This window comes from Aaosphaeria arxii (genome assembly GCF_010015735.1).
Source record: "Aaosphaeria arxii CBS 175.79 unplaced genomic scaffold BU24scaffold_1, whole genome shotgun sequence".
NCBI lineage: Eukaryota > Fungi > Ascomycota > Dothideomycetes > Pleosporales > Aaosphaeria > Aaosphaeria arxii.
In genome coordinates this window covers 5,329,969-5,354,780 of record NW_022983474.1, presented here as the reverse complement: position 1 = coordinate 5,354,780, position 24,812 = coordinate 5,329,969, and the positions used below count along the sequence as shown (strand labels likewise).

Genomic DNA, 24,812 nt, shown 5'->3' with positions numbered 1-24,812 from the left:
GTACCTGTCACCAACGTCAACCCTTGAGCACTCCTGCAAGATTTGCGCGTGAACCTTCGAAAATTCCTTCCGTGGTTGTTCTTCAAGCCTAGAACTCGGCAGGCATCACGAGACGTTCCAGAAACTCAACCTGTGCGGTAGCAACAAGTACAACCAGCGGACATCGCGGAAAGCAGGTCCCAGTCAAGGCCCCCAAATTGCTTCACGGATTCTCATGGTAAATTGCAATCGAGTCATCATGCATCTACCGCCCTTTTAAGCAATTCTGTTCGCTAAAAAGAAATCCACATTCGGGCCACCCTTCTATAACGGTGCGGACGGGTGACGTGTGAACGGTCGACCCTCGAGTGAGCCCCCGCAAGTTTCTGCATCTCAACTGGATGCTCAGATCTTTCCTTTCTGAGACTCTCATCCCCTTTGTGGCCCGTGAATAGAGTGCTTTCCTGCTCTTTGGTTGTTGATCCATGGACGGTGTCAGCCGAGTGCTGTGACAATGAGAGATTGCAGGCCTACGACAGGAACCATTCATTGATAGTATCCAGAACTGTAAGGCCTCGAGTTAAACATGGGCGAATGACATGTCCCTATGGTTTGGGTATTGGCTTTGCCGTACGTCTGCAGCATCGTGCTCTGCGCCATTCAGTCACTCTACAGGAGTCCTTGTGGGTGCCAGGAACGCTCCTTTGACTTCCCTTCACGATGTTCTTGAGTGCTTTGTATTCTCGTGCAACTTCTTCTATTGCAAACCTCCCTCGGAATGTCTTGCCGTCGTTGTAGATAATCAAACTTCAGCAGCTATGGGAGCGTAGCGCATACTCGCATGACGACGTTCATGGACCATCATAGAACCACCGGCCTTGACTCCTTCTGCCAAGTACCTTGTCGCCCTCTTGGGCCGGCACCACTTCACCGAACTCTTTTCACGAAAGATTACAGGTAGCATATCAAGAAGCTGCACCCGGAATTCCGGAATCAAGATTCACAGGCGCCAACATCGATGCGCCGTGAGCGCCAAACACTCTACAGTGGTACTCGAATAAGTGATCCAGATTTCGGAGGGGGCTATTTTCTGGATGCAGTGGTGGAATTAATATCAACGCGAAGTGGCTCTGCCCAATCACCATATATTTTATATTAACCCCATATTTCAGAAAGTCATGGACTCATTTTCTGCACAACCGGCAGTTACCCATGCCGTGTGGCGACTGGGCGCGTATCGCTCTGATATAAGGATCCCACGATACATGTCCCTGTGATTTTGGTTCTGCGTCTCCGTTCATTGCTATTCGAATCTAACCTACCTGTTGCTTTCACCCATCGAGGTTCAGGACAACACCACAATCGCTAGTCATGATGCAGTGGGCTACTCTCGCCGCCGCGGCGCTCTTCGCGCAGAATGTTGCTGCTCAGGGTCAGATGCTTCGATTCGCCTGCTCGCAGCTTGTCGTTGAACGAACGGATCCCTTGGTCAATCCCGGGATGAAGTATACTCCTCATCTTCATCAGATCGTCGGAGGTGACGCCTTCAACGTTACCATGGACCCGTCCGTCGACTACGCCAAAACCTCCAAGTGCACATCTTGCAGCTTTACCCAGGACAAGTCAAACTACTGGACTGCAGTCATGTTCTTCAAGCACAGGAACGGAAGTTACATCCGCGTTCCACAGGTCGGAAATGGAGGACCACAGGGAAAGCTCATCAACGACGGTGGTCTTGATGTTTACTACATGAAGAGCGGAAAGGTGACCGCCTTCAAGAAGGTATGTGTTTCAAGATTCAGTTAGGAGATAATTTTCTAACATCATTAAGGGCTTCCGTATGCTTGCTGGTGTTGCCACCAACACAGACGGCAGCAAGGTCAGGAAGGGTGATATCTGCCATCGTTGCTGGACATCGCCAAATGAGGGTACATTTGTCGGTGCTCAACCTTGCTCCGGATCCGACACTGTCGACATCCCATCAAGCACATCCTGCAAGATGATCCGTCAAACTATCATCTTCCCCAAGTAAGAAGACCCTGATAGATTATAGACCTGTTTGCTAACATTCTCTACAGCTGCTGGGACGGCAAGAACCTCGACTCTCCCGACCACCAGAGCCACGTTGCCTACGGCCAGGGCTCCGGTGCCACTGGCGGTGGTGCTTGCCCGTCTTCTCACCCCGTCAAGGTTCCTCAGGTCATGTAAGTGCATCTACATTGCCTCAATAAAGGTTGTAATTGCATGCATATACTAATGGTTCTAACCTAGGTACGAGCTCATGTGGAACGTTACTACCTTTGCCGACCAGAGCCAATGGCCCTCTGATGGCTCCAAGCCATTTGTCTACAGCATGAACCTTGGGTAAGTGAAAGCAACGAATGATCGAGTCCACCAACCACTGACTGAAATATCCAGCGGTCCTGCTGCCCACGGTGACTACGTCTTCGGCTGGGAGGGAGACTCTCTCCAGTTGGCTATGGACAAGAACTGCGACCTTAACAAGGCCTGCCCTGCCGCAGGTCTCACCGCCCAGCAGCCTGCCCAGTACAACGCTTGCAAGAAGAAGCAACAGGCCGTTGAGGACGTTGATGGCTGTAAGGACCCCTGGTCCCACCCCCATGCTCCCCACATATATACTAACACCACTTTACAGGGCTCAAGGAGATGCCCGTTGGCGAGAAGGCAATCAAGGCATAGAGTGTTCCCCGCATTACCAGCAGCCGCAACGTATAGTAATACCCTTGCTATCGCTAAGATGGCCACGCTTTCGCTTGGCTTCAGGCTATATTCCTCCCCCAAGAGATCCCTGGCCTGCAAGGAACAGACGGGTATCGCCTCGCTGGCGGCGGCGGAGGTGGCGGCTGTGGATACTGCAGCGGCGAATTCTTTTCTCTTTCTTAGACGCTCTTTATGCGAACCCTATCTCTTGCATATAAAGTTTTTCCTCCGATTGGTTGAAAGAGCCATGTGTACTTTTTTATTTACTGAGACCTAAATTACACTTCGCTTGTTCTTCGAAAATCTCTTCAAGAAACGATTCTGCTAATCTTTGTGACTTTTGGCAGATTTGTTAGTTCATACACTGCGTCATTTGAGATGATATGAATTTCCAGGTTCTGGACTTGCACACTTTTTTTTGGTACACGTGGTGGAACTTCCTTTAAACTACCACGTGGGCACGGTGAAATGCTTTAGCCGGTTGCTGTTTACATCATAAAGTATTGGAAAATCCCGTCTTTCGATCTCGCGATACGAAGTTTCGGTGTTCCAAAATGACACTTTTCGCATCGATCTCAGTCTACTCATCTGGAAGGACTGGCGAGAATTATGGGGAAGGAGAAAACGTGCCGCCACGAATGCGCCGAAGGGGCCAGGAACGAGATCTTGTGCACTCGAATCTTTGAAAGAATGAAACTCCATTGGTGACTTGAATATGCGTAATCTATAGATAGTACTATGAACATGATAAGGTATCACACCTTTGTCTGGCCTCCCGCGCTCCTGGAATCACAGCCTTACGGTGGGAAAAGTCCCTGGGCCGCTCTAAGGAATCATCTCATGCAACGCCGTTTCTGACCAGAAGTGCGTCCCAGTTGGGGTTGGCACCCTGAGTGAAGTCTTGCGTCCAGTAAGGGTGCACGTCATGAATGCCGAAAGAGGATGTGTTGCTGGATGGCTGGGACACTTTGGCATTTGCATAGCCCAAGGCGAGTCTGTTGCTGCCTTTGGGGTTCAATCGGATGTTGTCCCAGGCGGAGCAGCCGGTGCACTTGACGGTCAATTGCCAGTGAGTGCCGTTTACTTTGTTGCCGTTGCTGAGTTTGGTGTAGGTTGCTCCAGTGTAGGCGCCCGGGAGTGTGCGACCACTGTCATCTGAGTCAGTATATATCCACAGATGCGCAGGTTCATGAAGGATTTCTTACGATGCCCAACGAGATGAGACTACAGTCGATTGGCCATTAGCCCAGCCCATGGTGATGGGGTTCTTCACCATGCTGCCACCCCAAGCTACAGCGGCCCAACCTCCGGAGGTCGGGGAGACAATCTGCAGAACGATGTCGAAAGGCTGGCCTTGGACTGCAGCGGCAGGAGTGGCCACACGGAACACAACGTTACCCGAGAGCGAGTACGCCACCTTGTACTCAGAGAAGGTGAAGCCAGTCTCAGCGTCGACATAAGACACAGCTGAGTCTTCCTGAGCTGCCGGCCTGCCAAGGGCTGGAGATTGAATCAGCAAGAAGCTTTTACTGAACCACAGCTGATCATGCACTCACTGGAGCCAACCAGAGCTGCCACCCACGTAAGTCCGAAGGTGAGGCGCATCGTGAAATGTTCTACGCCTCGTAATGATACTTAAGAAGTGATACCGTAATGAGCAATCAATCCGCTACGTTGGAAGAAGACGTAGTATATCAAGGGTTTGTACAAGTTGGAAGTAATCTTGTCACCGTTGAAAATTCTGGGGGAGGCAAGGTAAACTTATTAGTACAGCGACAAAGCGCCAAGGAGCAATCTGGCATTAGCCCTCCATTCCGGGTCGGCAGGACTGAGGTTGCGATATACAAGCAGATGTGCACGATATACTAGAAGCGATCCAGGTCGTGTTCGCAACCTCGCGTGACTAGTTGCAGTCCAACCCGGGTCGGAAGGAGGTTATGTGGCGGTACAAAAGCGGACATGGAATCTTAGCTAGAACGAAGCATTTGATTGCGTACGAAGCGTTCGACATCGTGGAGTATGCTTTTGCATTCAAGATTCGGACATTCCGCCGCAGTGTGGCGACCTTTTCTGGAATCCTAGGTCCGAACGTGTAATACTGAATTGGTGTTGCGTGAGTGGCACGCTGAATTTAACCGTATAGTGAATGCGTATAGAATTGATGGGTCAATATTTGATGGGGGAATGAATAGCCGGATGGCAGCCACATGCCTGGCTTTCACGAAAACCAACCTCAGATTGCAATAGATCCTGGCATTTGTTCAAGGAAGGTGGCATCTGAGAGGTGAATGTAAATTGTGTGAGGTTAAGCGAGTAGTAGGGCACCGCGTGTCTGGGTCAGTTTGCTAAATCTATCGCAGTCTACATGTGAATGCTCGGGCATGTATACATCTCACCGTTGATTAGCCTGTAGGTTTGGATTCAAAGGGCTCAAAAATAGAAGCAGAGAGAAGGGAGTCTCTGATATCATTATACGTGGTGCCTCCACAAAAAGAGCAATATGAGGCTGACGGATATGAATGACCTAGGTTGCTCCCCACAATCTGTTGCATATCGTGTGGGGCCCCAACCACATGTTGATCTAGACTGTAAGATATGTAATGCAGTACCGTTGTGATGTCCTGGACTTGTCGAGCCCAGACTCTACTACACTCAAAGTTCGATCGAGGAGGCTCAGACCCTTGTGATCTTACTAGTAGGATATACGCACCTGAGTGCCTGGCACTGTTGGTAGTAAGATGTAGCGTCTAGAAGCCCTATCTTTGCCTATTCCACAACCTCTTTTCATAGCTCAGTAGATTTAATAAGGAAATCGTGGTTATGGCAAGCTTCTCAGCTTGAGCTGGTCAGAGCGATCTGCCTTGTCAAATCCTGCTTCAATCAGTATCTATTGATATCAGAGCTTGTCAGATTGTAATCAAAGGAGTAGATTTCCATAGTGTGAGATGAAGCGTAATCGTATGTGAAGCGCTGGAGTCGTGAATGCTGTGACGGTCTATGAGATCAGAAAGACGATAGATCGAGGAAGTCTGTCTTTGGAAACGCCAGGGTCAATTTTCATCTCTTCTTTTATTGATTTTTAGGATAATAGGGGCTAGATGAATGGTATGCTTTGTCTATACTTTTACTTTGATCAGATCACCTGCAGGCGAATTTTACCCGTGTTGCCATTAGCGACAGTATCGGAAGGAAAGAAATGAAGCCCACAATTGACAAGTCAACTATCTTTCTGGAAGGAGGTTTGAAACACGTATGTAAGGAGCAAGCATGATCGAACTGTGGTTGCAGGCCTCAGAGGAAGGGGTCGTTTCCACTTGTTCAAGATTCGGAGTCTGCACGGGTTGTAGGACTTGCCAAAAGATAACCAATAAGTTATTTTTGGTTCGCAAGAAGGTAAGATAAACCCAATCTAAATAGATTGGAAAATGTTCCATGATACTACGATAGATGTTCAAGGGAGGAGGTCGAGTTTGATGATACCGCGTAGGGCTGATCCGGGGGAGACTATTGTGGCTTAGTCATAAGATCGCAAACTCCGATTGGTCGTCGTCCACGCCTCTCAACTCCAAGTCCCAGCCAGACAGATCACCAACAACATCGCAAGATGCCACTTGCAGAAGGCGCCAGCGCGCCTGTGACATCACAGTCCAGCTCCACAACTTCGTCGGCTGCTGGCGCTACCTCAGATTCCAATGCACAGAGCTCTACCAGACAGCCCCCTCCGGAGACGAAAGAAAGCATTTGGGTTCGACGACTTGTAGTGCTCTCCTTTTGGCTCGTTGTGTTGCTTCTAGGTCTTCCAGTATGGTGGAAAACCACAGCTATCTACCGAGCAGAACTGCCACTGCAGGATATGACAGACTGGGCTGACGATAAGGTAAGCTTGAAGCAGAAGCAGAAGCCTTGCACCATATCACCATTCAGAACTTAATTTAACTCTTCCCAGGTTTGCAAACCAGTCTTTCCCCTGCGCGTTGCGGTCGAAGCTTCACTCCCTCTACAAGACGCGCATAACCTGCTTCGAACGACTCAGCATGCCATCGACGATTTGAATGAATTTTCGGCGCATCACCTTCGTCTGATACTAGCCGAATCGCACAACTCGGCCAATGCATCCCAAGAAGTGGTCAGTGATGGAACAAGGGTGACTACAGATGACGAGGATATCGCGTTGGCTGTGCGATTGATTCCTGTGGAAACTGGCACGACGCCTCGTGCTCATTTGCAGCCGTATGCACCAACATTGGATGTCTACTACACCCCTAATCAGATCCCCACGCCCTCATCCACAGGGTCGCCGCTAGCAAGCTTCATTGCTCAGGAGTTGCATAAGATTTTCGAGGAAGAACAAGCGCTGCTATCATACTTGCTCTCTACTACCAGCACTGCCTATTCTGGGAAGACAAAACCAAAGACGAAGACCCTATCTGCCGAGAAGACAGCAGAGATTGAGCGTCAGTTTACGCGCGCATTGAAGTATGCATCGACCTACCACTTGACGTTTTCGCTATTTAGTCCCACTGCTACACCATCGGGGTGGGAGATCGAGTCTGTACTTAAGCACTATGTTTCACCTCTACTGGAGTCATTCTCAGCCATCAGTAATTTCACAGTAGACACCCAAGTTCAGCTATATGCAGAGTTCTCCCCCTCTATACATCGACCCGAACACGATGAAAGCTTGAATGCTTGGACGCTTCGCAAAGAGGATCTCAGCGGCTTCATCAATGCCGCGGAATGGCCTTTGAGCCCCAGCATCGGCACCGGTCCTACTGTAAATTTTGTCCTCTATGTGCCTGGGCAGGATCAGTCCCCACTCTTGATCAAGGAGAATGGTGGAAATAGTTGGTTGATTCCACAGTGGGGTGGCGTGGTTATCTTGAATCCCCCGTTGCAGGACGAGGGAAAACAGGCGTCAACGATTCTGACCGAGGACGCTCTCGCTCCTGCCATGCATGCTTTCTCAAATCAACTATTATCGCTCTTGGGCCTGCCTCAAACCCCCGAATCTCTTCCACTCAAATTGTCGACCCTGAAACGCGTTCGTCTTGCGTCGCTCTTCTTCTCTGCATCCTCTACGATGGGGGCTTTGGCACGTCTCACCAATGCGCTTCCTTCAATTCCAATTCCAGACGCTGTGGCTCAATCGATCGATTCGACTACAAAACATCTCCAGGAAGCATGCAACCACCTCCACGAAGGTCGCTTCCAAGGTGCACTCGAACATGCCAGGATAGCTGAAGCTGAGGCAGAAAAGGCGTTCTTTGAGCGCTCTATGGTTGGTCAGGTCTACTTCCCAGACGAGCATAAGGTTGCCGTTTATCTACCGCTCCTTGGTCCCGTTGCTGTCCCACTGCTCATGGCAGGCCTGAAGGAAATCAAAAGTCTACTAAAGCGGAGCTGATCAAACAACAGCAAGACGCTAGTGGTATTTTGCTGTAAAAGTGCCCAAAAAAAGGGTGCTCCATTGGATTGTGCAAGGTATGTGCACGTCTATCCAAGAGAATCAGCGCGTGGCCTCAGAATTTAGGCCCCTGAGCATAGCTGCAGTCATGATTGACAGGTTAGGCCCTTGGTTCAATGCTCGTTTATGGATTAAAAATCAGCCATAGCGCTTACGATTAGTTCTTACACATGGCTACCCCAAAAACATCGTGTGCGATTATCCGCAACTGTTTAGCTATTGTAAGAGATATGGTCGTTCAAGATGACTATTCACGGAGGAAGGGCTCAAAGGGGATTGGAGATTGTTTCTCTGCCCCACCCGAGTGCGCGGGGTAAAGCAATGGCAACATACCGGATAGCAGTCTACGGCAGTCTTAGCCCCAATATGCTCTGTCAAAGCACTTTTGTAACATCAAAACAGCAAGAATCCGAGTTGCCAATGTTCTAAGTTGTTGAGGGTCCTGTGAATGCCTGAGCCCATGTTTCATTTCTGACTGTTGTGGTTGTATGCTATGTGTGGTTGAGCTGATGTGAATGCTTCCGAGTCGACAAAACAGAGTCTCACATCGCCGCAATGCCCCCGTCTTATGGAATGGCTGCCAAGGTTTGCATGTTTTCTAATCCAAACCCGTAGTAGATCCAATTATGGACTTTAGTACGGTACGCGGCCATTTACAATGCGTTTCTACCGAGGAGCTGTGTTGCGTGCTCTTCCGGAGCTGGTATAAATGTAACCCACTTGCATTAGTATGTACAGCGCATTCTCCTACTTTGTTCACAAAAGCGAAACACTGCTACATTTTACTTTCTATATTGAATTCCGATTCATAGCCGTCGCAAACAAAGGCTGGCATTCAACACTATGTCTCTCTCATCGCAGAGTGTAGAGACTATCAAGTCCATTCTCAATGGTGTAACATCCGAGGGCTCAAGTGGCTCTCCCGGCCTAGTATTCCTTGCCGTGGACAAGTCTGGCAAGACTCTCGTCGAACATGCTGCAGGCACAAAAGGCGTCAATTCCAAGGATCCCATCGATCTGGATACTTCTTTCTGGATTGCATCAATGACCAAGATTGTGACCACTGTGTCTTGCCTTCAGCTTGTGGAACAAGGCAAGCTCAGCTTGGACGACCCAGAAGTCATTAAGAAGTATGCGCCAGAAATCGGAGAGAAGAAGGTCTACGAAGACGGAGCCACACCACAGGACCAAAAGAATCCAGTAACTCTACGCATGCTGTTGGCACATACCGCTGGTTTCGGATACTCCTTCTTAGATCCGCGGATCACGGCCATTGGCCGACCTGTGGGTATTGACGAATTCACTGGAGATGTCAATGCCATTAAGGCGTCGCCGTTAGTCAACCAGCCGGGCTCCAGGTGGGAGTACGGAGTAAGTAGATCCTGTTCATTACCGCCCAATTGCACATAGCTAACGCTAATTGATTGCAAGGTCAACGTCGACTGGGCAGGACTCGTACTCGAGCGTGCGACTGGCACGAAGTTGAACGACTACTTTCAGAAAAACATCTTCGAGCCTCTCGGCATCAATTCCGTGACCATGTTCCCAACCCAAGAGATGCAGAAGAACCTCGCGTACTTCCACCAAAGAGACCCAAGCAGCGGCAATCTCGTCGAGCGCGACCACGCCTTCACCCGTGCCTTCTTCCAGCACACCAAGGAAGAACAAGACGGCTTCTTCCACTCCGGCGGTGCCGGTCTGTTCGCAAAGCCAAAGGAGTACATCAAGCTGCTCGCCACGCTTCTAAACAACGGCACATGCCCAACGACAGGCACCAAGATCCTCTCCTCCTCCACCGTCGACCAGATGTTTGAAAACCAGATCCCCGAGCACCCCAATTTCGCCCGAGGAGCTCCCCCACCCCCGAAACCAGAGCTCGCGAATGCAGCCCCGGAGATGTATCCCCAGGAGGGCAATCCTCCACAGGGTTGGGGATTGAGTTGGTTTTTGACCATCGCGCCTGGCGCGACTGGACGAGGTGCTAATACCGCCTGGTGGGCGGGAATCGCTAATTTGTACTACTGGGTTGATAGGGAGAGGGGCGTTACTGGCGTCATTGCGAGCCAGGTATTGCCGTTCGGTGATCCTAAGGTCGTTCCTGCTTGGGTTGCTGCTGAGAAGGCTGTGTATGACGGTCTGAGCCAGTGATGCATAGCTTATTTTCCTAGTGCTTCCTCAATAGTATATACCTTCACTCCTCATGTAGTGATAATGCAGATGTTGAATGCTGCTTGCGTTTTGCTATGTACTTCTTATACATGTGCAATCCTTGAACGCTAAACGGAACACTGATGCAGGATCCGGACTATGCGTATAATGTCGTGGAATCCTGGGGCTGTGGGGCATCTCCACACTCCGTGATGCACAAGGTAGCGCTGCACAGCAGCAACAGGCATCTGCTTGTTAGGCGTTCTATGTATGTTTTGAACAAGTTACAAAACATTTCGCACAGAAACAATCAGTTTGAGTGTTTCAATTGCCGCAATTTGCACTTGGAATCAGCCGTGATTGTGAGCCTACAAGATACATACGAAGATAATTTGCATGCTCTCCAAATGTCCCATACAATGCTAGCACAGGCTTCGTGAGTCACCATGTATTTCCTGCTCATGTTCGATTCAGTGATTGACGAGGACTCGATTTACAGATCGTACGACAGACGTTGAGACCATCCTTGCGCGATGCAACAAGAGAAGAGCAACCCGCATTATTCCAGAACAATGGTGGCCAAATTATGTCTCCCTCTAGCCTCACAATATGCATTGAACAGACGAGCGGTAGCAATGAGCAGACTGATCTTAGACATATCCATAAGGAAGAAATATTGGTCAAAGGCCATTTAAAGCCAGACTCAAAACATTTTACCACGGTTTCAGCAGACCGCGTATTCTATATGTACAAGTTGCTAGCCTCGCAAGTGAATAAAGCCAGTGTCAATACACTATTGTACAAATGTCTGATCGTCATCTCGTATATGCATTTTCCATTTCCTCGCTCTTCCTTTACTCGTCGCGAGATGTACGTGGGAATTGGTAGTTCCGGGGAAGCACCATTGGGCGTCGGTAGGCCTTCGCGAACGCCTCGTTGGCGATAGAGGAGCTGTCTGTCCGGATAGTTGTGCCAATGGCCATGAAGAAGCTGTTGCGGTCAGTCGGCGAAGCTTCCGCGCAGGTCCCGATTATTCAATGCTTACCCGAAGGTTGCTGCGGAGCCCATCATGTACTGGCCCAATGTTCGGAGCATACCGTTGGGACCTGGCCCGTAGCGAACGATGTTTGTGAATCCTGGGTTCTGTTAGATTGCGGCATGCAATCGGCCCAGGCGTAACATACCGAAGATGAAGCCAATGATCAATCCGACGGCTGGTCAATGTCAGAAATTCACTTCAAAGCTGTACTTGTCAAGAGTCGAGGACGTACATCCACCCATCATACCACCCATCTTCACTGCAAGATGTTAGCCACCGCACGCGGGGAAGATAAATTAATGGATTGGGGAATGACGAACGTTTATCCAAAGTGGAGGGACCATGGGCACCACCTCCGGGCATAGAACCGACCGGTACAGGCATTGTGAGAGGACAAAACACTCAAAAGCTTCAAAGAAAGCAACTGATGGCGGGCAAATGCGAGATGTTTTCAAGAGCTCAGATGGCCATCGGTCCACTCTTTGCTGCTACGATGCGACGGCTTTTGCCGAGCGTCACCCTTCCATTACCGGGACTGCCGCTTTACCCTCTTGGTATACAGATCACGTGTCGAATTCACCCTTCCACGACAACAGATGGAATGTGATGATCGCGCTCATTCACCCATTCCAGTTGTACTTTAATATGTGATAATCAGAGTCGAACAATAATACTTGAGCAAAATCGACTGTTAGTGGTGCGTTTCACCGTTGATCGTCGAGAATCAAACATATCACGTCGCTTAGTCCGCTCGGAGGACCAGCCAGTCAGCGTCGCTCAAGCCAGGCCAGCCCATCGACGAGGAGGACAAGGCGCTGTCTGTCCAGCGAACGTCTCCGCTTCCTCAAGAAACATACTCCCCCCCATCAACCCCAACCCTACCATCGATATAACCGTCTACGACGTCTATCCGACTTCTCTTCGCCATTCCCGGTCAACCGCTGTTGTGCTCTGCAAGTGCTTGCAGTGCCGTATCGCCCTGACGTCGCACGGAGCCTCCCTGAACCCAGCACACGACAGATCACCTCCTCGCGACCTGCATCCCTCCCGCCTGCTGCGCCAGCTTCCCTTTCGAACACCTCGGTGGCGCATGAGAACGTGTACATCCCATAATTCAGTGTTGTCGCTGTCGCTGTTCAGAATCCGGGGTTGTGACGCTGCTGCGGCGCTAATAGCCCCAGCAACCACGGGTGCGCGTGCAGAGGCGACTGATAAAAAGGTTTGGGGATCGTGAGACCCGACCAAAAGAACTTGTGGACATACCAATATCTCTATCCCCCCATCCCTATCCCAGGGTGCGGCAGGTGCTCACTGAGCACCCATATCGTAGTCAATGACGGCCGTCGCTCCTCCTCCGAACTTCCAAAATATATCCCGCCAAGGATGGAGTGGTGGGTCTACTAACGGCGTTGCGAATGGGACCACGCCGATGACCGAAGACTACAGGATGTTTATGCCTCGCAAAAGCATCCAACGCGCCAACTCCTCCTCGTCACTATCATCCAACGCATCTTCCACATCCACCATCTCCACCTCATCGTCCCAGACAAACGGCGTTGGCTCCACACCCGCCGGCGAAGGATCCACCCTAGCTGCTCGCAAAAAGGCTCCTCGGGGGCTATGGCCGCCTTCGAAAACAGAACCCATCTCTGGTATATCAACGGCAGGGCCACAAAGCATCGCTTCTGCTGGCCCTAGACCATCGGCTGCATCCGCCATGACGGCGCTCCAGTCTCCTTCGGCGATGCTTCCCTCGCAGCACAATGGCAACGTCCAGGGCCCCCAAAATGGTGCACAGCGGCCGCAATCTCAGGAGGGCGGTACTGCCATCCTTCACCTGATCCCCATGAACGGCACATTCGAGCGCAAGACTATCACTGTGCCCTTCTTTCCCGATGTCCTCCGCATCGGCCGACAGACCAACAACAAAACGATACCCACGCCGCTCAACGGATTCTTCGATTCAAAAGTTTTATCTCGATCGCACGCGGAGATCTGGGCCGATCGTAATGGGAAGATCTGGATTCGAGATGTCAAGTCGTCCAACGGGACTTTCGTCAACGCCCAGAGACTGTCGCAGGAGAACCGAGACTCAGACCCGCATGAACTCCGCGAACAAGACATGCTAGAGCTGGGTATCGATATCGTGAGTGAAGATCAAAAGACCATCGTCCATCACAAGGTTGCTGCGCGTGTGGAACATGCTGGTATTTACTCGAACAACGGGGGCAACATCATGGACATGAATTTCGGCGAGCTTGAGAATCAGCAGATGAACCTCATGGGCGCTGGCGGTCAACAACCGATGGGCAATCCTCGTGGTCGCACCCCTAGTCAAGGATCAATCAACGGCAACAGGATGCAGGGCCCTGGCGCTGCTATGGGAAACAGTGTTGGCATGCAACCGCCAAGGCACCCCAGCTTTTGGCTTCAGCCCATCACCATGGAGCAAGTCGTCAAGAAGCTTAACGTGAGTGACTATTTACGGTTGACCGTGTCTGACCCACATACTAAACGTCGATTTAGGCCGAGATAAAAGTAGCAAGGCAGCAGTCACAAGAGCTCCAGCAGACCCATCATTACATTCACTCCATCCTGTCTGCCGACCCTAAGAAAGATCAGTCAAAGCCAACTACCAACAACCACATCAAGGTGTCTCCCATCAAAGACATCAAGGCAAGGTTCTCTGAGCCTCCTGCACCCCCACCGCAGCAACCTTTGCCTGAAAAGCCTGATGCCCACCAGCCTTCTCTACGCAGGTCCGACACCGAGAGGCCCAAGCTCAATGGGTCTCCAGTGCGTTCTGACGCACAAATCACAACATTAGCCGAAGCTTTGTCGTCAGCGAAGAAGGAACTCGAATCTCAAAGTGCTCAACTGAAGACTCTGGAGGCTCTGCTCACCGAGGAACGTCGCGCAAGGGAGGATGCTGAAGAGCGTGCAAAGCGTTTCGAGCGAGACGCTTCTAGAGATTCTGAGTTGTCGGGACCTACATTGGTCAACGGAGATGATGAAGCTTCCCAGAATGCACCCAAAGAGAATTTAAACGAGTCTCCGTCAGACGAGGATGCTGCGCCCGCTCATGCCGATACAGCATCAGATCGCCTGCAGCAACGCCTTGATTCCATGATGTCTGAAATGAACGACATGAAGCTGCAAATCGAGACTTATCGACTACGAGCCGAAACGGCAGAAGCTGAAAGTGCAACGCACCGTAAGACACTTGCAGAAATGATCGAAAAGATCAGGGCGGATGATGCAAAGAACGCCAGCAACGCTTCGAAACGACGAAACCAGGCCGAGCTCGACAGTGCGAGATCAATCTCTAGCGATGACGCGGGACAAAACGGAGAGGAATACTCTGAACAAGGCGAAATCATGATTATGAATGAGCCAGAGCGGGAGGCCGAAGACACAGAGTCGGCGCTACGAAAAATCGTGGCTCAAAACGGACACACCGTGAGCCCTGCAGATGCAGCAGCTCTGTCCAAGGCCACACAGGAGTTGGTCACACGATCACAAAATCGAAGTGACACGGCCCTCTCCCACGGAGCTCCTGCAATGTCAATACTTACTGTTGTTGCTCTTGGGGTCGCAGTCATGGCCTGGTTGAACTCTGTTCCCAAGGTCGAGAGATGAAAGCATGCATAGTAACGATCTGTCCACTACAGCCAGGCTGGACATCGCCGCTTCTGGGGAAGATTTCAGTCTGGGGAAGCACCGAGATTCAGTGCTTGAGCCACAATAGTTGCAGTTGAGCTGTAGCAGGTGGCTGTTTGGATGTATGCAAAACAGCGTTTGAGCCGAACTGTATACGAAAAGGTTCTTATTGGAACGAACGCAATCATGGCCCTCTGCAATAGACACCTTCACGAACACACCTGCATTACGGACTCCAGCGCTCTGGGGAAAATTTCGGCGTACTGTGGGGTGCATTGCCGATCCCATACCAACGGCTCGATCATATTGGCATACGGTGGAGCCATTAACATTATCATCGTCACATATACACTTTAACAATTTCTTTAGCAACCGGGTGCTCTCACCTTGCTATATCCCGATCATTCCTTTTCAGAGTCAAAAGCAGAAACATATTTTGCAGGCGACAGCGATTCGATTCATTTAGTTTTTCCTTGCATTCGGCAATTTATGGCGTCATTGGATGGGTCGTCACAGGTTTCAGGCCAGGCCTAGGATTTGCAGGTTCGCCTGCCCTCTTACGCTTCCTTTTCTTAAGATTTGTAATGAGTCGATTTGGGCTAAGCACCAAAACTTCTCTCAACTGGGAAGCTCCCTTTCCATTCTTTGTATCCAAATAAGACACACAAATATTTCCTTTGTCAACTGGTCGGCCGGGAAGTGGGGCGTCACACTCTTTTAGGTATTCTTTGGATGGGTTATGGAATGTGTGTGATTAGTATGGATGTGAAGATGAGAGGAACTTTTCTAGCTTCAATGATACATATTTGATCCCTTTTCACCCAACTTGCTAGGCCCTTGCTTGCTATTGCGATTGTTTCCTCAATATCTGGTTTTATATGCATAAGAAAACATGTTTCATGACTGAACGATGGTGGTGTAACCACCTGGGTATCTTATTTTTGGTGATCGCCCACTTTCTAGTGGGCTACGATCTCAGGCTGATAGCTACAGTAACAGTACTCAACGTCCGAATCCTAGTTTCCGGCACCTCATCATCATCATCCGCAACCTGTGCCGTACTTCCACCTCCCTTCGCAGACACCTCCCCATCCACATCCATCGCCTCTCCAACCGTAGCATCCTTAACCGTAGGTATAACCTCAATATCATCAATCGCACTCACACTCCCAATCTCAACCCTAACCACGCAATCCCTCTCCCTCTGAAACCAATTCCCCACCGCCAGCGCCCTTGGAATCGCCTTCCCGGACGCCTTCACAAACACCTCCTCCTCCCCAATCCCCCGCTTCCCTCCCCCACCGCGACTCTCACTCCCCTCCGCAATCGCCCGCTCCACAGCCTTATGATCCAACCGCCCGTTCGCCGCCAGTGCGTCCCTCGCGCCTAACCCCTTGGTCTTCTGCGCCGCGAGAGACTGCCGGTGCCGCTTTTCTATCTCGGAGAGGAGGGCGCGGACGCGTTTGGTGGCGGGCACGAAGGGCGAGGTGGGTTTTAGGTAGACAATTTTGGGGGATGCGGCGGAGGCGAAGGGGGAGGGTATGGCGGGGCGGAGGAGGGGGCGTTTGGTTATTTCGGTGTCTGTTGGGAGGTTGGGGTTAGTTGGTTTGTGTTGTGGGAATGGGTGGTGGTGGTGGTGGGACGTACTGTTCGGCAGGCGAGGTCGTTTCTGTCTTCGTTGTGAGGCGTTCGAGGGCTGGTTTGTTGATGTGGGAAGGGGTTTTGAGGACTCGGATTGGGATTGCTTGCTCTGAGGCTTTTTGGATTGCGAGACGCTGGAGTCGGTGGGTTGGGCGCATTGGGGTTGGAGGCTTCCGGCAGTTTTCGAAGGCTTCTGGGTTCCGTCTCTTGCTCGCTTTTTGCCCTTATGCGGAAGTTCTCTGGGGGGAGGCATTGGTGCTGCTGTTTGATGTCGGAGGAATAGGTGGGAGGCTGTGGTACTGGTATGTAGAGGTATGGTGGTTAGTATGGGTCAATTGTTCGGAACAATTGTTGCGCGTAAATTTAGTTTTAGTCGCGCTATCGATAAGAAGCAGACGCGCTTCTACATCATCGAGCACTGGCTATGGATGCACTATTCTAAACCTCTCACATCACAGTTGGGAGTATCATCTCGACATAGGTTATAATTTGGTAAATAGTTCTCACATGTTAAGATTAGCTATACATATAATTCATTCACGAGACAACTGAGCGAGACTTCTGACGTTCCGTGATAGGATAAGTGTATCAAGAAACTTTAATCATAACCCTACTGTGTCTAGGATCTACTTCTAAGACCCTATTGCCGTGCCTGCCTCTATATCGTATAACTTTCACAATGCCCAGAAGTCGATAGATATTGGAAGACAAGACGATAGAAAATAGACTTCGAATGTTCTCTTAGAGCAAACCGAGCCGATTACCATTCTAACCAATTATGGTAGCAGGTACCAGATATGCACAGACCGCATATTGGCGGATACTCAAGCTCTGGATCCAAAGACGAACCGCACTTTTATTCCATCATTGACTTCCATCGATAATGTAGGCTCTTCACTACTCTTTGAATACCCTATTTGCAACATCCGCAATGCAGTCCCTAATTCACGTCCATTTCCCTTCAATCATTCCTTATGCTACAGCTGCACGCCTACAAGAGTCTCTCGTTGCGCGGTTTCTCGCCTCGAAGCCTCCATCTTCTCTTGCCTCTCCACCTCCGCACATCATAACCGCGGAGTTCAACCCTGTATATACTAGCGGTAGACGAGAGGTTGGCAATGTTTCCCAGGACCAACAGAACTTCCTACGGGCCAATGGCCGTGCCGATTTTGTAGAAGCGATGCGCGGCGGCCAGACTACCTTTCATGGTCCTGGTCAACTCGTGACATATCCTATCATCGATCTACGCGCACATAAACTCACGCCCAGGAGCTATGTGTGTCTTCTAGAGAAAGGTCTCATTGCTACATGCGCAAAGTATGGGATCAAAGCTATTACGACAGAAAATACTGGAGTCTGGACATCCCAAGATGATAAGATCGCCGCCCTTGGTGTGCATATGAGACGGAACATTACAAGCCATGGGATTGCACTCAATATCAACACGGATCTGTGGTGGTTTGATAGAATCGTTGCTTGCGGGCTCGAAGGAAAGAAGACGACGACCTTCGAAAAGCAAGGAGTGAAGGGCGAGTCTGTTGAGAGTGTGGGGAATGCCTACGCAGAAGAGATTGCGGAGAGGTTGGGTCTGGATGTCGTGGAGAGAAGAAGCGTGGAGGAAGTGGAGGCTTATCTAAAAGATGGTTGACGAAACTACGATCAGGAATTAAACACGCCATCCAAACATGCTCAACTGTGTAAGCACGGCTGCGTCTTTTGGAGTCTTGGAATGCATAGCGTGGTCTGCATACATTCAAGGCCGATATCGCCAGACAATTGAGTGATCGTTCGACTATCTGCACGTTTCAACGTATTGGAAGGATTCATCATTTCAGGATTCTCCTTGATAGTCCCACTGCGGCCAAGGTTCGATGTTAGGACAATCTTGCTATACAAGGGCTATAACTTGGGCGTAGCCTGAGAAAGTGCTAGGGCGTCTAAAGCGCTCAAATCACCTTCTTCAAGCGTGTAGTATCTCTTGCCTAGAATCAGTCAGCTCACATCTCTATACTGATGAGGCTCGTTGGAGGCTCAAAGTGGGTCGTTCCTAGTTGCAGAGTGTGACAGTGGTGAACTCTTGGCAACCGACAATCCTCCCGGAAGGCCTATGCAGTTGATCGATCTTCAACAATGCAAGCTTTGGAAAACGCTATGAACTCAGCCTCAGGTCGAACGGTGAACACCAAGGCCGCATGTGCCGCGACTAATCGGTAGCTCCTGTCTTTATTGGCTGCATTCTCCAGGCATGCCAGAAGAGTTGAACTACCGTGAGAGCAATGCTTCAATCGGGCATTCTTCGGTCACCAATAGATGTAGACAGGGTCGAATCCAACCAATCTATGTTCAGCAAACTGTGTGCGTCCTTGCAAGATTGCGGTTTAGCGTTTCCAGTAGATGCAAGAGAAGATTCTTCCATGCTTCTAGCGTATTACTCTTTCCAACTTATCACTCAGTGCCCATTAGACTCCTCCGCCCAAGTGCTCTTCTTGATCGTACCTTCAGTCTCGTAAAATGAACATGATGGAGCATCAAGAAGAAGTCTAATGTCTTGCTTCTTGTTCTATGAACCCAAGCGCGTCTTCCAAGTGGGATCTTCCTTGATTGTATCCTTCTCCCAAGAGGAAAGCCCAACAATGACATAATTCTTGAAGAACACCCTGGGGGAAACCCTTGTCTGGCACAGTGCATCTCAACATCTAGTCATCGGAGAGCAAGCCTCAAAGTGCAAGATCTTCTACCCCATCAACGCACAAGCAACCTGACGGGATAGCCAAGCACCCCGGCTTGCCTGGGCGTCGTCCAGATTTCCCCCAGACCACTAGTGCATTCGGCCCGACCTCCAGCATCTCCAGGTCATAGTCCCCCATCTCGACTGCTCTCGAGTGGCCAAAGCGCCTACTGGTCCCAACACTGGTCTGTTGAGCAGCAGGGACAATGTCGCAAAAGGAACTGGTGAAGAAATCCATAGGCCTAATGAGGCTCTAGTACCGGTCCGGTACATATGGTGCTACGAAATGCTCATGGATGTTGTGCGGGAGATGGCGACAGCCAAGCTGCGGCGTCCAGGTATGGAGCATTATTGGTCGTAAATGGAGTAGCAGAAAAACAATGGTGATATGTGCAGAGTTCGAATAGGAGTACTATATAACTGCTCTTGATATCCACGATGTAGATCCTCATCAGCAACCAGCTCACTCAACTCTCAATTCACAGTTGGCGCTGAGCACTGTTCTCATCTTCTTCCATCTTTACACATTGTTCTTCTATACCATACTCTTTCTCATTGACTATGGGTCTCAAATTCTTCGGCCGCAGTAACACTGCTCGCCAGTCCTCAGTTGACAGCACAGGTCGCAGACCTTCTGCAGTCGAAGCAATGAACAACGCTCGTGGACGTCAGTCTGTCAACGATCACGCTGTTACAGGCGCGGGAGAAATTACCACACGCCAGTCTATCATCCCAGTCGCTCTTGTGACAGTTCTCTTCTTCATGTGGGGTTTTGCGTAAGGCTTCCCAACCTCTTTTTAGTATCGACCGTACTGACAACGGGTGTAGATATGGATTGCTAGATGTCCTCAACAAGCACTTCCAGGAGACACTTCACATTTCAGCCGCTCAAGCGGCAGGATTACAAGGGTATGTAAACAGAGCACATCTTTTCCACTGGTCATAGTTAACAACTACATCAGTGCTTACTTCGGTGCCTACTTCATCGGACCCCTCACCTACTCTGGATGGATCGTTCGCAAGTTCGGATACAGGTGGACATTCATCACCGGTCTCACCATCTATGGCATTGGAGCTCTTCTTTTCTGGCCTAGTGGAGTGAAGCGTGCTTTTGGCGGCTTCTGCGGCGCTATGTTCGTTGTCGGTTCCGGACTTTCGACTCTTGAGACCAGTGCCAATCCCTTCATTGCTGTAAGTTCATCTGCGGCAGGTCAAAACCACTACCAGAACCCGAGACTGACATTACTTTAGACTTGTGGTCCACCAAAGTACAGCGAGCTTCGATTGAACTTGGCCCAGAGTTTCCAGGCTATCGGCTCGGTCGTCGCACCCATCCTCGCGTCCTTCGTCATCTTCAAGAACGTCCATGGCGAGGACAGCAACTCTCTCCAGTCGGTACAATGGGTCTATCTCGGCATCGCCTGCTTCGTCTTCCTCCTTGCCGTTGTCTTCTTCTTCGCCCCTATCCCCGAGGTCACCGACGCAGATATTGCCTTGCAGTCTGAGCAAACCGCAGTCGAGACTGGATTCGTCGACAAGCCCCTTCACAAGCAGTACACCTTGTTCTGGGGTACCGCCGCTCAGTTCTGCTACGTCGGTGCGCAAGTTGCCATCGCTGGATACTTCATCCACTACGTCGTCGAGGCCAAGCCCTCATTGTCCTCTGCTGACGGTGCCAACCTCCTCGCTGTTGCTCAAGGTCTTTTCGCAATCGGTCGTTTCGTCGCATCCTTCTGCATGAAGTGGATCAAGCCCCGTCTTATCCTCCTTGCCTTCATGACCGGCATCATGATCTTCATCTCCGCAGCCATCGGCACCCACGGCAACGCCGCCATCGCCATGCTCTCCATGGTCCTCTTCTTCGAATCCTGTATCTTCCCCACCATCTTCACACTCTCCCTCCGTGGTCTCGGCCGTCACACCAAGCGCGGTGCCTCCTTCATCGTCGCATCCGTGTCCGGCGGTGCCGTCTTCCCCGTCATGCTCGGTGCCGTCGCCGACGCGAAGAACACCCGCATCGCAATGTGCGTCCCGCTCGGAGGTTTCATCATCGCCTACAGCTTTCCCATCTACCTCAACCTGTTCAAGGCGAAGGAGCTCGATGCCTTCACCGAGGTGCGCACGGGTATCGACGCGCCTGTCGCATCGGACAAGGTGGTCGATCTGTTCAATGAGAAGGACCTGGAGTCCGGCAAGGGCCAGGTTGTCAAGGCTGAAGAGGTCCAGGCTAACAAGGTGTAAGGAGTGGCCTAGATTGCCTGCAGGTTTTCCCCTGTGGCTGGTTTTCTGCAAACTTGATTCCCCCCCTTCTATGTATATATGATATCAACACACCTTAGACTTATATCCCATGCGACGTTTATGATAGAGTTTCAATGGCATGAATAATTACTACAAACACCTTCTCAAAGCTACAAAAGACAATGTGTGAGCAGCATTCCACTTGACAACTCTCGATGATGCAGAATGCGACAAGGGATCGAAAAACCAACGAATCGAGATCGCTGTGTGATCGCATTCCCTCAATAAACGATCGAGCGATCCCGTCTATTTGTATGTACGATTATGACGGTTGCCAACCCCCAGATCGGAATCGAGCACCACTAAGGGTGGCGGATCCAACGGCCGCAGCAAATGGATGGAGACGAAGGCGTCCTGGGGTGTACAGGGAGCTAGCGTCCGCGCACCGCAATCGAGAGAACATCGGGATTGTTGGTCTAGATCGATGATCTACTGCTTTCGACGGTTTTCGAAAACATAACTGCTTTGGGGAATTTTTTGTGTTTTGTAGGAGGCAAGGGAACGGTGTATTGAAACCACGGGATATCGTACGGTGCTTAATGCATTGATTGGGGGTTATATTTAGCCTAGAATGTCAAAAAGGTGATGTGGTGGACGGTGAGTCTACGTACCTAGGTAGGTACCAGTATGGTGACTATATGAGTAACATCAAGGCTCCGATGTGATTCTTGTACTTTTCAAAGGTTACCACGCGCAGATTTCCTACGAGTATCTACAATGTTCGATTTACAGCCCTGCAGTAGCCTATGGAAGTGCGCGGCGCAGTCGCACCTTGATTGTTGCCTAGCACGTGGCTACAGGCCTCAGTCAAATCGTGAGGCTTCGCGAGAAATCGTAAATTTAAGAACCTATAGTAATGGATCCTATGACGGTACGAGGCAACTCTACGAGTATGATGCATGTTTATTGAGTAAGTCTTTACCTCGACGACGCACGGAATAGTTAGGAGCCCACCCCAACCTCAAACAATGATGCCGTGCTCGCTTAGGCCATCCTTCCATGTCCTACAGCAGTGCCGGACCTGTTTGACAAGTGCAACCACCGTCAACGCAACCTTTATCGAGTATATCAAGATGTTATGGTTTCCTAGGTACTTTCCTGACCTCCTTCGAAGTCTGTCCCTGCCACCATGGACGAAGCCTTTGAATTGGGACCTTCATATCAATCTGGAGGGAGAAGCACGCATTCCCTTCCATATGTACGTCAAGCCTAATTCCGTCGACTCTCCATCGGCCAGTCCTGCGACCTTTCCACTCGATCGACTTCCTGTTGAGCTACAGATACATATCTTGTCGTTCTGTTCTGCACCCACTCTATTTCAGATCATGCGCGCATCTCCCACCCATCGTGATGAGGCTGAGAAGCTCTTTTGGGCAGACCCGGAAACGTACTATATCATTGAATCGCCCTGGCTCCTCTCAGGAGGCTTTCCCGCCGACACAGGAAATACATTCTCCTTCTTCCCTAAAGTGCAGAACTTGGAAGTCACTTTTATGTCCGAGCGTGACCTGATCCGGTGCAATGACGACGACTTCGAGATTCGCTGGGATGAAGTAAGGAAATTCTGGAATGTTTTGCAGGAAAGGTTCCCGAGTGTGAAACATGTGGTCCTAAATCACTCGCATGAGAGCCCCGAGAGGTTTCGTGACGACCATTCTGTCTCGATTGCTTTGAGAGCCCTGATGCGGACTTGTCCACAGAGTCTCGATGCTCGCATTTTGATCGTTGACGATGCACAAAGCGTGAAGAACAGGAGAGCCATCGACGGTGAAGAGCTCATGTGGGAAAGACCTTTATACCAATACGGGGCGGATGGACAGTGGAAGAAACTAGCACCATACTGGCAGCGAACGACGATTCTCATGCCCTTGAAAGGTTTCCGCGGGCCTGCGGGCCTGTTCGAATCGGAACGATATCAAGGCAAACGCCTGTGGTATCAATTAATTGCTGTCGATGTCCTTGCGATCGAAGCACTGGATCGGTACCACTTTGATGAGGGTCGGTCGATCCCTTTCGACTGCCCGGTAGTCGATTGCGACGCACACTTCGACAAAGCTGGGCAGTGGATGTTGCATTCGATAACCCATGATATTAAGCAAATGGATTGGCATTGGGTCAATGTTCTGCCTGGGGAAGTCAGGTCAGTCTTTGACGCACGCAAGAAAGACCTGGCAGAGAAGCGGGAGCGCACAAATGGATCGGTTGGATTACACGAGCTATACAACAACCGGGGCAGCGAAGAAAGGATGGAGCTGGAGAAGGCAATGATTCATCAATTAGAGAATGATGAAGACTGGTATACGGGCCAGCAGGATGTCAGAGAAAGTACGCTGTACGAAAACTTTGAGGCGGAGATGACTCCATGGTGTTGTGGTCAGTAATCTGATTCCACCATAGTTTAATGTCAATCCTCTGCTTTGAAGATGTATATTGCTTATGATTTGCACTGACGGTGACTCTTACCTTTCCCGTATTTGCGGTAGTGCAGAACAGTCATTTGACTAGTTGGGAGAGGATGACACTGGTTTGTTGGGAAGTGCAAACCTTGGTATATCGCAAGTTCAACCGACACAAAAAGGCGGCCACTCGTCTTCTACTCTTCTTTCCCCCGTTCAAACAACATTCTTCCAATATGAATCCTTCCTCCTTTCAAGTACGCTACTGGGCTTTGCTCGAGCAGAATTCATCCTATGGCCCGCCAGAATACCAGTCCCAATATTCCTCCTCGACTACTGGCCAGGTAGATCACAATCCTCCTCGCGGCTTCCAATCTTTAAGTATGCCTTGCTAGTTGTCAAAAATATGTACCAAAGAGACTGGTTTACATCCTCTTACCGGTTTACAAATTCTTGACAGATGGATCGTGCTGTAGCCTGCATCTAACATTTTTAGTCTCGGCATTCACTGGCCTTTCGGGGGTTCTATACGGCAATTACAGGGAAAAGAAGGTCGCGACTGCGATTCTTACCGAAAGACGAGAACGAATCGGGCGAGATATAGAACGAATCAGGCGAGATATTGAAGGAGTCAAGGGAGATATGGAAGTGCTCGAGGAGCTCGAGAGGATTCTTGGGTGGTGGACGAAGTAGCCTTCGACTAAGCCAGTCAATCATTTTCATCAGGATGCTATT

The 24,812-nt window shown here is 50.3% G+C and overlaps 10 protein-coding genes across 10 annotated transcripts; 7 read left to right on the top strand and 3 right to left on the bottom strand.

Annotated features, from left to right (window-relative positions):
• Nucleotides 1–1,353: 1,353 nt before the first annotated feature.
• BU24DRAFT_363508 (uncharacterized protein) lies at nucleotides 1,354–2,900 on the top strand (the record flags this gene model as incomplete). Its single annotated transcript, XM_033524212.1, has 6 exons — nucleotides 1,354–1,761; nucleotides 1,811–2,007; nucleotides 2,058–2,183; nucleotides 2,251–2,343; nucleotides 2,398–2,576; nucleotides 2,636–2,900. The coding sequence occupies 6 exons, from the start codon at nucleotides 1,354–1,356 to the stop codon at nucleotides 2,677–2,679; spliced, it is 1,047 nt and encodes a 348-aa protein (XP_033390647.1). The 3' UTR covers nucleotides 2,680–2,900.
• Nucleotides 2,901–3,538: 638 nt separating this feature from the next.
• BU24DRAFT_439038 (iron reductase domain protein) lies at nucleotides 3,539–4,305 on the bottom strand (the record flags this gene model as incomplete). The annotated part of the gene is made up of 3 exons (XM_033530278.1): nucleotides 3,539–3,848; nucleotides 3,906–4,200; nucleotides 4,257–4,305. 3 exons carry the CDS (start codon nucleotides 4,303–4,305, stop codon nucleotides 3,539–3,541), a joined length of 654 nt encoding a protein of 217 aa, XP_033390646.1.
• Nucleotides 4,306–6,304: 1,999 nt separating this feature from the next.
• Nucleotides 6,305–8,104, top strand: BU24DRAFT_337714 (uncharacterized protein; the record flags this gene model as incomplete). The annotated part of the gene is made up of 2 exons (XM_033523099.1): nucleotides 6,305–6,577; nucleotides 6,647–8,104. 2 exons carry the CDS (start codon nucleotides 6,305–6,307, stop codon nucleotides 8,102–8,104), a joined length of 1,731 nt encoding a protein of 576 aa, XP_033390645.1.
• A 903-nt stretch (nucleotides 8,105–9,007) lies between these two features.
• BU24DRAFT_458171 (beta-lactamase/transpeptidase-like protein) lies at nucleotides 9,008–10,312 on the top strand (the record flags this gene model as incomplete). Its single annotated transcript, XM_033531605.1, has 2 exons — nucleotides 9,008–9,535; nucleotides 9,596–10,312. The coding sequence occupies 2 exons, from the start codon at nucleotides 9,008–9,010 to the stop codon at nucleotides 10,310–10,312; spliced, it is 1,245 nt and encodes a 414-aa protein (XP_033390644.1).
• An 854-nt stretch (nucleotides 10,313–11,166) lies between these two features.
• On the bottom strand, nucleotides 11,167–11,735 carry BU24DRAFT_458170 (uncharacterized protein; the record flags this gene model as incomplete). Its single annotated transcript, XM_033531604.1, has 5 exons — nucleotides 11,167–11,302; nucleotides 11,358–11,448; nucleotides 11,497–11,526; nucleotides 11,584–11,610; nucleotides 11,672–11,735. The coding sequence occupies 5 exons, from the start codon at nucleotides 11,733–11,735 to the stop codon at nucleotides 11,167–11,169; spliced, it is 348 nt and encodes a 115-aa protein (XP_033390643.1).
• An 836-nt stretch (nucleotides 11,736–12,571) lies between these two features.
• BU24DRAFT_42247 (uncharacterized protein) lies at nucleotides 12,572–15,252 on the top strand. Its single transcript, XM_033527991.1, has 2 exons — nucleotides 12,572–13,821; nucleotides 13,878–15,252. Exons 1-2 carry the CDS (start codon nucleotides 12,685–12,687, stop codon nucleotides 14,988–14,990), a joined length of 2,250 nt encoding a protein of 749 aa, XP_033390642.1. The 5' UTR covers nucleotides 12,572–12,684; the 3' UTR covers nucleotides 14,991–15,252.
• A 646-nt stretch (nucleotides 15,253–15,898) lies between these two features.
• Nucleotides 15,899–16,977, bottom strand: BU24DRAFT_488541 (uncharacterized protein). The gene is made up of 2 exons (XM_033533557.1): nucleotides 16,659–16,977; nucleotides 15,899–16,592 (listed from the first exon to the last, which is right to left on the bottom strand). The coding sequence occupies exons 1-2, from the start codon at nucleotides 16,903–16,905 to the stop codon at nucleotides 15,979–15,981; spliced, it is 861 nt and encodes a 286-aa protein (XP_033390641.1). The 5' UTR covers nucleotides 16,906–16,977; the 3' UTR covers nucleotides 15,899–15,978.
• A 325-nt stretch (nucleotides 16,978–17,302) lies between these two features.
• Nucleotides 17,303–18,452, top strand: BU24DRAFT_417945 (lipoyltransferase). The gene has a single exon (XM_033526853.1). The coding sequence runs from the start codon at nucleotides 17,584–17,586 to the stop codon at nucleotides 18,298–18,300; it is 717 nt and encodes a 238-aa protein (XP_033390640.1). The 5' UTR covers nucleotides 17,303–17,583; the 3' UTR covers nucleotides 18,301–18,452.
• Nucleotides 18,453–19,840: 1,388 nt separating this feature from the next.
• On the top strand, nucleotides 19,841–21,772 carry BU24DRAFT_417943 (putative L-fucose-proton symporter). The gene is made up of 4 exons (XM_033526852.1): nucleotides 19,841–20,156; nucleotides 20,209–20,289; nucleotides 20,343–20,571; nucleotides 20,632–21,772. The coding sequence occupies exons 1-4, from the start codon at nucleotides 19,942–19,944 to the stop codon at nucleotides 21,619–21,621; spliced, it is 1,515 nt and encodes a 504-aa protein (XP_033390639.1). The 5' UTR covers nucleotides 19,841–19,941; the 3' UTR covers nucleotides 21,622–21,772.
• Nucleotides 21,773–22,810: 1,038 nt separating this feature from the next.
• On the top strand, nucleotides 22,811–24,808 carry BU24DRAFT_447106 (uncharacterized protein; the record flags this gene model as incomplete). The annotated part of the gene is made up of 4 exons (XM_033530802.1): nucleotides 22,811–22,879; nucleotides 23,004–24,054; nucleotides 24,194–24,421; nucleotides 24,574–24,808. The coding sequence occupies 4 exons, from the start codon at nucleotides 22,811–22,813 to the stop codon at nucleotides 24,768–24,770; spliced, it is 1,545 nt and encodes a 514-aa protein (XP_033390638.1). The 3' UTR covers nucleotides 24,771–24,808.
• Between the last annotated feature and the right edge of the window lie 4 nt (nucleotides 24,809–24,812).